The following is a 10,847-nucleotide window of genomic DNA, read 5'->3' as shown; positions in this document are numbered from 1 at the left end:
GCAAGGACCCACTTCGCTGGGTTTTTATTTGTATGTAATATAGTTTTTTATATATACTTGTATATAAAAGACTGTTTTTCTAAGTAATCTAGAATCTAGCTGCAAGGACCTACTTCGCTGGGCAAAATGTAAAGATAGTAAAAATTAAGATAATTACATTATAGCTAATCTTACCCGTTTTCACAGAATGCAAGAATTAAGTCCCCCGTTTTCAGAGTAATTAGAGAATTTTTACTTTTAATCAAACAAACTACTTTCAACGTTTCTGGAACGTTTACAATCGTTCTATAATCGAACCAATATTCGAATTTTATTCGAATATTGGTTCGATTATAGGACGATTCGAATATGTTCGATTCGAACAAATTCGAACAAAACATTCGAAATAGAAAGCCACTTTTAACCACTTTCAGCCTTATATCTCACGCTCCTTTATAGCTATCGAGACGCAACAACCCCTATGCACAAATGGAGACTTTGGGCTACTACCACATACAAACACCTGCACGTGCGATGTGTAGTTTTTGCGGAAAAGTTAAATTTAAGGACACACACGTTTATATTTATATTATTTTATTATAATTATTATCATTAATTAAAGTATCTATTTTAAATTGCATTAGTTCGTTCTAACTTTTTTGATTTTCTAGTTGTTGTTTTAAATTTTTAATGTCTTCCTCCATATATATCTGTCTTTCCTTAGTCTCACGTATGTCTTGACGTATTCGTTCTACATCTTCTTTTATATAGGTCATTTGTTCTAACAATTTATCATTTGAAGTTCTTATTAAATTTGATATTTTAGTCCATAAAAGTGCAGTTGTGGTGTCAAATTGACTTGCCGAATTAGTAAAAGGACTTGAATTAATGTTAGGTGACTCACCTGTTGAACCCAACAGATTCCTCTGATTAGGTTCCATATTTTGATTCGAGAATTCTTTTGTTTCTTCTTGTGAATCACTTTTCGATTGAGTTCCGTAATCCGTAATGAGCTTGGAGCTTGGAGTACTTAGTTGAGCTTGTTTATTCTCTGTCCTCGTACTGGACAGTGGAGGTCTTCCACGCCTGACTGAAGATCTTTGCATATTATTATTTTGAATTTTTACTTTTTCCTTTACCTGCACTTAGTTTTTGTTAATTTAAATTGTTTAATAATGAGTTAATCAATAAACAGCAATACACCACTACATTGCACAAATGAAAGGTTCACAGCGTCGACGTTAAACATGCCCCCCCCATTAAACAGTAATATAATAAACGAAACATTAATCATTAAATAAAGAAAGGAATGATTTTAATCCATCGATTATTAATTTAGACACGACCACAAAAGAACATTTTGTAGGATATGAAATAACAAAATTCCTCAGTTGTTTTCTGGAATGCATACTTTCAATTTATTATTATTAAGAAATTTATTCCAACATATATTTTATATGATTCTGTATACGAAGATATCAATATTTCTGTTTCTTCTTCACTAATATGATCATAACTTACTTTTCCTTATAATGAGCAAAACTTCCGTAAAGTTCTTAGAACTCTAACGCTTACTTTAAGTACGAGAGTTATATAACAATAAGTGCAAGTACATTTGAACGACAGCCAGAAAAGCAAATAAATATTCCAACTGACCACCGAAAATCCATCATATCTATTTTTCTTTTCATGTTAATATTTTACTATTAGTAATTTTATTTTTTGAATGAGATTGAATTCATGATGGATGAGAAAACAGCCTCTTGGTGCTCTCAGGGTACAAAAGAAGCATTCATCCATAATGAATTTAGTCAGGCCCGAAATAGAAATAGCCGGGACCCAATATACCAGGAACCCAATATACCAGGTTAAGACCTACAGCAAAAGTTTCTCAAAAACTCAGTATCTTGATCCTGACTCAAAGTTTAGTTCTCCAAAGTGGTAGACTGATGCCTTTATTCACATCAGACAATTCGAGTGTCTGCCAGAAGCATTTTGTATGCAAAGACAGAAAAATCACATGTTTCATAATGCCAACTGCAAGACATGTCAGGAATCAGTCGTGATGCTGCTCACGTAAACATCACGTTTATTGTTTTTGAACGAGATATCGCTTGTTGTGTTTTATTACATCGAGAAGATAGGATTATAAGATTCAATTTTATACATTATAAGAAATTAATGTACTCTTTGATCCTATTGATGATAAATGTGTGACATCATTCGGTTTACAGATATTTCCTTTTAACTTTGCTTGTATTTGTAGAAGTTGTTTGATCTTCCCATTTCTCTATATTTGTTTGAACTTATATCTGTATTTTAGCTCTTATATTCCATTACTCGACAAATACATCGAGTAAAATGATTTATTTCTTTTTTTATTTTATATCAATTAAGATACAGAATTATGAAGAATTGGAAATTGAAGATATTTAAACGTAATACATTTTTAATGATCTCGCAAGTAATTTTATTTTAATAACATAAAGTAAAAATTTCACAATTTTATTTATTTACTGAGATTTATGTTTAAACTTTATTTAATACAATGGATCACCCTTTAAGCGAATCATCGTAAATCGAACTCTTAACTTTCCACAAGTTTAGTGCTGTGTAATGAGATTCGTTCTTGTAAAGAAATTTGTCAATTAAAATTATTTTTTAATTATTTATTTTTCTATTTTTTAAACTTTAGTTTTGGTCTGAATTTGATTTTACCAAAACTAAGAGGAAAAAGTTTGAGAAAAACACTCCGCAGACGATTTCTGTGTCTCCATCTGTTGACAGTTTTCTTAAATATTTTTCAAATTATTATTTGTTGATTTTAAAAATGTTACAGAATCATATTACAAATAAGTAAATAAATATTTGTTTGTTTTAACTGTACATAAATAACTGAGTACATTAAAAGCTATTTATATATAGAGCGAACTGTTTATACTGTATACAGTTTTTTATTGAGACTATTTAATAGTCTGTTTATAGATGGCGATACTCATCAGGCCGGAATGAACCGTTACACCATTTAATTAAAAAAANCATTGTTTTAATTAAACATTTTATTTAAAAATCTGTTCATGTCTTAAAGTATGCTAAGTTATAATAATATCATACCATTTGATTAGCCAGTAGTCGCTGGCACTTGTAACGAATAGCGATATTATTACCATAGACAAAATAACGATCTTGAATAAAAGTCCAGCTCCGGCATTCACGTATGCTTTATACACTGAAATTCCTGGTTTCTTAACTTCTTCATTGTCGCGTGGTATTTTGTTATTTTTAGTTTCCTACGAAAAATAATTAAAATGTACATATAATTTTTATCGAATTTTTCTTAAATCTGGAGTAATATTACAGAACCATATTATTTTAGAACCACAAGAATATAAGATATAACTTTTTTCTAATATAAGATGTAATTTCTTTATATAACTGCAAATCAGATGTGTTATTGTTAATTTATATGTAGAAACCAATAAAACTGTTCTCTTTCCTTCGATCATTAGTTCCTAATATAGAAAAACAGCAAAAAACGCAAAAGAGAAAAAAATATCTCTCAACAAATATAATTAACGGTCGAAGAATGAAAAACACAGCAAATGTAAAACAAAAATCGGTAAAGACTGAGAGAAATATTTTCTTGTCGTTGCTTTTTTGAATAGATTTTGAAGTATTCTAACTTTTACCTTGTTTTTAAAATATAAATTTTTAGCTTTTAAAATACACTGATTTTATTGTTTTAATATTTAATCAATATTTTTTATATCTTAAATAAAATTGTTTGTACAATCACTTTAAAACTCTTAATTGCAAAACACAATTTTTAGAATTATTTCTTAGGGGCTGTCTATATATTACGTAAGATACTTTGGGTACGTAGAGGTCAAGGATTTTTCACAATTTCTTCCTGAGGCTAGGGGAGTAATAAATCTCGTCTTACGTAATATTCTTATTTATATTTTTTTATTGCGTTTTGAATTTGACTTCAATTTGGCGGTTTCTATTAACAACGCTCGTTGTCTCGTGTGACGTGATAGAGTAATAACGGCCACATTTCTATATTTAGCGCTCGAGAAGCACTTTACAGCGAACACACTAAAACTCTGAAACTGGTTTCTAATTGGCAAACATTGCTAATGACGTCATTTCACTACACTCTCTCTATATAAAGAAATGCGGGGAACACTAGCAGATTCGCGCTCTACATATTTTTTGTCATGGGAGAAAAGCCGTGTGGTGGTTTCTCTCTCGTTTTTCCACTTTGCATAGCGTTGTCATGAAAATAATTTTTAAGGCCGCTACGTGAGAGAGGGATGCGAGTGTAGTCCAAATCAGTGAGTGTCCTTTACAACTGACGTAGCCTCAAAGTCAGCTTTTTTATTTCCCAATATGCCAGTATAGCCAGGAACAAATATAAAAGTTATCTTATTTACATGATTTTTAATATGGTGCTGGATACATGCGATTTTATCGGTATTGCAATCGGGATTTAATCGGGCTTTTAGGACAGACTGAGAAACACTGTAAATGATAGACAGAGTTTTGTTTGGTAGTGAAGTGGCCCACTAAACAGCTTGGTAGTGAGCATCTTCTTCAGCTTGATACATGGAGGTATGTGGGAGGTATCTGTACCTTCTGCATACCTCCATCTATTTGGAAAAATTTACAGATACGTGAGCCGACAAGAAGGGAGCTTTTGAACCCTTCTGTGCAGATATTAATGTCTGCATGATTATCCATGGAAAAAACAAATGACATTAAATAACCTTGTTTTCAGGATGATAATCAGAGATAGTAGGTTAATTACAACGTGGTAGCGTGTGAACAGCCATAGATAGGAGTAGAGACCGTTGTTGTATGTTGACATTTGTAGCTCTGATGTAGTAGTTTAGAACCTTTTCTACAATACATAGTGGCAAAGGAAGGCGCTCCGCTAGTATCAGAGAGGCATTAGTAAAAACAGTTCTGCAGCAATTTGAAATTCTGATGGCAAACTCGCTTTGAAGAAAGAGAGTAATTTACTTGCTACTGAATTTTTACTACTTTCATGACCACAGCCAGAGGCCGCGTAAAGTAGAATTAGTTGTATTGCCCCATTGTACAGAGTTTTATAAAATTTATTATTTAGTCTCCAGATGCACCTAGCACATTTTAGCAGCGTTTTATTTATTTTCTTGGCGTTAGCAGAGATATAATCAACATGGCAACGGAATGTGGTTTCTCTCTATTCTCTCTTTTTTTATTTTGTATGACGTTTCTGTTTACACGTGCACTAGCTAGTCGATCTGGCAAAGTTTTTTGAGTCTTTTGTGAAAATTAAAATTAATATAAAAATAGGAATTATGACGTTGATTAATGATGATAATAATAATAATAATATTGTTAATAATTAAAAAATAAAGTTTTTAAAATAAATTTATAATTCGAATTCGTTGAATTTTTATATGTTTAAATTTTTTCATAAGTCTTTTCAAAAGTCTTTTATCTATAATAGTACATATATAATTAACTATATTTTGAACTTAAGGTCTTTAGGGTTTCATAAGAAAAATTTTTTTGATTAAAATCTTTGTATAAAATCATGCCAAAATATTACGTAAGATAGGGAAGGGGATGTGGGATCAAAGAAAATATTACGGTCTCTTACACAGGGATGAGTGGAGTCTAGAATGGCCGAAATCGCCCTTACTTTAAAGTTTAAGTTAATGGGCCTCCATAAACTATATGGACGCCCTTTAACTTAAACAGAATTGCAAGTCCTGGCGAACACAGAATATAACATAACGCAATATTTACTTCTGAAAATTTTTAAAGCCTAAAATTTATTATATCTTAATACAGAACTCAGCAAGTACGCATCAACTTACAAAGTTCCGCGAATGTTTTCAGCTCGTTTTTTGTTAATGTATTTTTTATGGAGCTGAACACTGAACAATTTCAGAAAAACTTTATTGTCGGTTTCATAACAATCTGTATTTTCCTATAATGTAAACCAGATGCTTATATAGTGATAAAAATAATAATAAGCGCAAAACCCAAACGGTTAAGAATTGAAAAATAAAATTTGGTACAGTTATTGTATGTCACGAGAATGTACATTAAAAAGGGATTTTTCGAAATTTCCCTCTTGCATAAGGAGAGGGATAAAATTAAGGTATATTCTAAAGAATTCAGCTTCTACTATACTATTTTAAATTCAATTTTTTAGTTTTAACTGCATTTTAGTACGATACGCCATGCGAATGTACAAAAAAAAATGTTAGAAAATTTTACTTCCACTTCATAGAAAGGAGAAAGAGAAGGTGGTTTTAGTCAGTATAAAGTGCAAATAATAAAAAATGAAAATAAATAGTGTATACATGTTGGCTGTTAATAAATATTTTTAACGATTTTACTTTTTTCGGGTAAACAACAAATTCGTTTATTTACCAAACAAACATTTTGGTAAATAAACGAATTTGAACGAATATGAATTCGTTCAAAAACTCGAAATATGGAGTTCGAAACAAGTTTTTTTTGGAACATTATCGTCAGAATCATTCTATTCAAGCAATGATTAAAATTTCTCATTAATTTCACGTTAGTAATAGACACTGAAATGCAAATAGATATCGAAATAAGTTACGAAAAGTGTATTTGTTATTAAATGAGCGAGTAGTACCACATTTTTTGATTACTATACAATGAGATGGAAACTGCCTGTTATTTTAAACGATGGATTTTTGAAATTATTTTGTATCTTTCATGTATTTTATATTTTCAAATTAAAATATTTTTTGTTGCTTCAGTAAACAATAATTTTGTAAATATACGTTTTGTTTGTTCTGTTACAAAATTTTGACGGTGTGATTAAAAATTTATAGCCATTATAAAATACACCTGATATCCTCGGTCATAAATAGTAAAGACCACAATATTTATCCAAAAAATACAGTTTTCTTAAAATTATTAATCTTTCATCTAATTCTTAAAAAATCAAGTAAACTAGTATACTTTTAAATTTATTATTGTATTGGCCATGATTTAAAATTGTGAGACCCCGAGCTATTATTTATAAAATTTAACAATTGTGTTTAATTTATACTGTTAAACAAAGCTAAAATCTATGAAGTTAAAAATCAACTTCATTACATTTCGTTTCTTGATAACTCTTCTCTTCGAATTGTTTCCTCGTCCGTTGAGTTCGATTTGCGCCGAGGAAGTTCAACAAAAAACGATTCCAGGATTAAATAATAATTTCATCATCCGATTTTTTCAAATTTGGGTATGTCCAAAGACAAGGGAAACAAGAATAATATAAACAGAACGTATATAGAAATCGAAAGTTCCAGTTTGATATCGAAATTTTAATTAAGATTCCATTGCTTCATCTTCCCAAATTATTCCTGCATATCACTGGAACTTTACCTTTTCCAAGTGCTATTGTTTTATATATTCGCCAAGTTAGCTATCCACGAAAGGAACGAATCAACGAAGGAACTTCTCGGCATAGTAATTTTAGAGAATTTTATCAATACAAAATCAATTTGTAAACTCGCTCATTCAGAGATAGGGGCTTTTGTGGAGGTAATCGTTAATGATTTATATTGTAGTAATTTCACATACTAGCAGGTAAACTCTGTGGATAATTCTAGTTTAGATATAATTTCTGCTTTTTGTCGTGTACCTTAATAATCTCTTAAGCTTAAAAAATCTTTATTGTTTTGTATGATATTCGTAGAAAATAAAATCATTTCTGATTCCCTGTCTGAAATTTTTCCTTTGGTCGCAGACCACAAGTTTTCCACAAACGCGAAAGCCGCACCGCTCCGGCTTTCGCGCTATAACACGAGTTATTGTGTCTCAATTAAATTCACGAGTAATGTCAGATCTTTACCCAGGGGGCGCTTTTTATTTCTCTCACAAAATTATGGCTCAGCCATTACAACATTAATGCTAATAGAAATATAATAATATAAGTATTATTAAATGAAAACGTTTTTAAATCGTTTATAACAATTAATTTATATGATCGAATAATTTTTGTTGTAATTAGAAATTATTTTCGTGAAAAAGTTAATAAAATCAATTTTAAAAAGTAAAACTGCTTAACATTGGTTATTTTATTCTGTTAATTTTTACTGAGATAATAGTGTAATAAACAAGTTATGCTTACCGCATTGCCGTGGTGACTGTCTTCAATGTGATCATTTACTTCAGGTTGAATGATTCCTATTATTTCCTCATCATTGAAAACAACAGTCTCTAAATCCATGCTATTTTTAGCGACTTCTTCCTTTGGCAAAATTCCTGTAAGCATTTCTAAATTTTCCAATACATTGAAATTTCCAATGAATTCACATTTTCCCTGAAATTTAAAAACAGAACTTCGCAATTGTTTTTGAATTTTTAATATATAAATATGTATGCAGAGAAACGTTTTGATTCGAAGATGTATTACGTTTTAACTAATGTATACCGAGTTTATCGGAATCAAATGTATTATTTATTTAGGTTTACAAATGAATTTTTAAACTGCAATACAAATCCTATTCTGCATTTACTGCCACGTATAGAAAGTGAATATAACTGTTTTCAAACTCACAAGTGTCAACCGTATATCATTCACAATTTTACAAATTTTCGTAACTTGTTTATCCTGGAACAATCATTCTCTGGAAAACAATTTTTCCTAAAAGAATTTTTCTTCATATTGTTCATAGATGTCATCATATGATGTCCATATATAACTTCATTGTAATGGTTTTTTTACTAGTGCAGTCAAATTTATAATGATTAATTATTACTGTTCTTTAGTTTCTTTACATATTATTAATTATTAATTATTATATGCAAGAATTGAGTAAAAACTTAGAAAACCAGTATAAATGTTTTATTAAAAATTGATGTCCAAGTAGACAATATATATATTAATTACAATAGTTAATTTTAATCTGAACTTCATACTGTTTAAAGTCACGTTTTGTTAAAATAAATTATAGTGTTTTCATTATTGTAGAAATAGATTTATAAAACAAAAACTAGTTTAAAAATATTCAGGTATTTACCTTCTTTAACACTAAAATTTTACTCGCAGAATTTAGAAATTGTATTTGATGCGTAACCAGAATGCAAATCTTGTCTTTCAGATATTCCATTATACATCTGAAAATAAACAAAGAATATGAATATATAAAAATATACAAAACATATTATTTAAATATTTACTTTTCGAATATATGTTTTGCTACTGGAACATCAACGGCACTCAGTGGATCATCCAGGAGGAAAATATCGGCATCCACATATAGCGCTCTGGAAATTATATTAGATATAATATAAAATCATCCTTAAACGCAAGAAATATCACGTAAGCATTACATCGAATTTACGATTAATTTTACAGAATGTTTTCTCCATCCTAAGTGTTTTCTAATCTTTACATTTACTTTTGTTTTTCGTGAAACTATGTAAGAGTAACGAAAATTTTTCAAATTTTCGAAAATTTACCGTTTTCTTAATAAAGTCATTTTTGTTCTATATTAAATGAAATTTACCGTATGGTATTTTATCAGCTAAAACAGACAAGTCAGGATCATATAGGAAAAAAAACACGATGCCCCTGATACTAGGTTTCAAAGTAACCAATCAGAGATAACATTATCTCACAAAAAGTTTGTATTTATTTTTAACTTCACATTATTTAAAATTCTCATAAGGCCCTGCTCTGTAACGGTGACAGAAACCTCAAAACATTAAAAAAAACATTCCTAAGCAGTGAAACGAAGTACTGCAATGAAACAAAAATTCTAAACTGAGTTTAAAGCACCATAACTTTTGAATCCGAAATAATAGATTTAAAAATTTTTACGTTAACAATTGTCATTATACACGCTCAGATACAAATATGAAAACTACGAATATTTGTAAATGAATTAGGAAAAATGTACCAAAATAAAGCGAATTACTCTAAAATAATGACGGTGAGCATTTTTACGATAGACAATAGCAAATCAACCGTATATTATTTTTTGAAGTTATAAATATTATTATAGATAAAGGATGTTTAGGAAGTGAACCATATTGACTTTCTACTCGTGCTAGAGTAAAATAAAAATCGATGTGTATAATTTTTCAGAAAATAGAGAAATGTAAATTTTTGTTAATATTGGCCCTATAGGGAATACTACTGGAACCCAGGTCATCTAAGAGGCTGTCCATAAATTACGTAAGGGCGATTTCGGCCATTCTAGACCCCACCCACTCCTGTGTAAGAAACCGTAATAGTTTCTTTGATCTCCCGTTCCCCTTCCGCTTTCCTTCCCCTTCTCCTTTCCTTCCATATCTTACGTAATATTTTGGCATGATTTTATACAAAGATTTTATTTTAAAAAATTTTCTTATGAAACCCTAAAGTCCTTAAGTTCAAAATATAGTTAATTATATACAGTGGAACCCCGGTTAACGAACGTAATCCGTTCCACGAGTCCGTTCGTTAACCGAAGCATTTTTTCCCATAGAAATTAATGCAAATACAATTAATCCGTTCTAGACGTCAGTATTTTTGTAATTTTATTTGTAAAATGGGTTTTCTTTAATGAAAATATAGGAAAACGTGCTCATAAACAGTCGATCTAGGTTAAATTTTCGGAAAAAAGGAAAGATTTGACGGGTATAAAAACATCACATATGATCGTTAAAGTTCTAAAATGACAGATAGCAGAAACAATATGCTAAATTATGAGCGAAAGGCTTATAGGTTTATCAACAATCTCTGATCAGAGTCGACGAACAGGTGTCAAATAAACGCCTCAGAACAAACCTTTCTCGTGACCTGATCTGGTTTCAGTTTTCACCTGGAGACAAAGAAGAAAACAATCGGGAAG

At 30.0% G+C, this 10,847-nt stretch overlaps 1 protein-coding gene across 1 annotated transcript in view; it reads right to left on the bottom strand.

Annotated features, from left to right (window-relative positions):
- The window catches only part of LOC111640295 (multidrug resistance-associated protein 4-like), a 176,266-nt gene that overhangs the window by 30,563 nt on the left and 134,856 nt on the right, over positions 1-10,847 (bottom strand). The window contains exons 7-10 of the mRNA XM_023386302.1: positions 9,190-9,276; positions 9,030-9,126; positions 8,138-8,329; positions 3,094-3,269 (exon numbers count right to left, since the gene is read on the bottom strand). Of these exons, the coding sequence (XP_023242070.1) occupies positions 3,094-3,269; positions 8,138-8,329; positions 9,030-9,126; positions 9,190-9,276 (552 nt within the window). The remainder of the gene's footprint in view (positions 1-3,093; positions 3,270-8,137; positions 8,330-9,029; positions 9,127-9,189; positions 9,277-10,847) is intronic.

The sequence above is a fragment of the Centruroides sculpturatus genome, unplaced genomic scaffold (assembly GCF_000671375.1).
Source record: "Centruroides sculpturatus isolate CEXI.00-Female unplaced genomic scaffold, Cexi_2.0 scaffold1315, whole genome shotgun sequence".
Taxonomy (NCBI): Eukaryota; Metazoa; Arthropoda; class Arachnida; order Scorpiones; family Buthidae; genus Centruroides; species Centruroides sculpturatus.
This window is presented reverse-complemented; position numbering and strand designations above follow the sequence as displayed.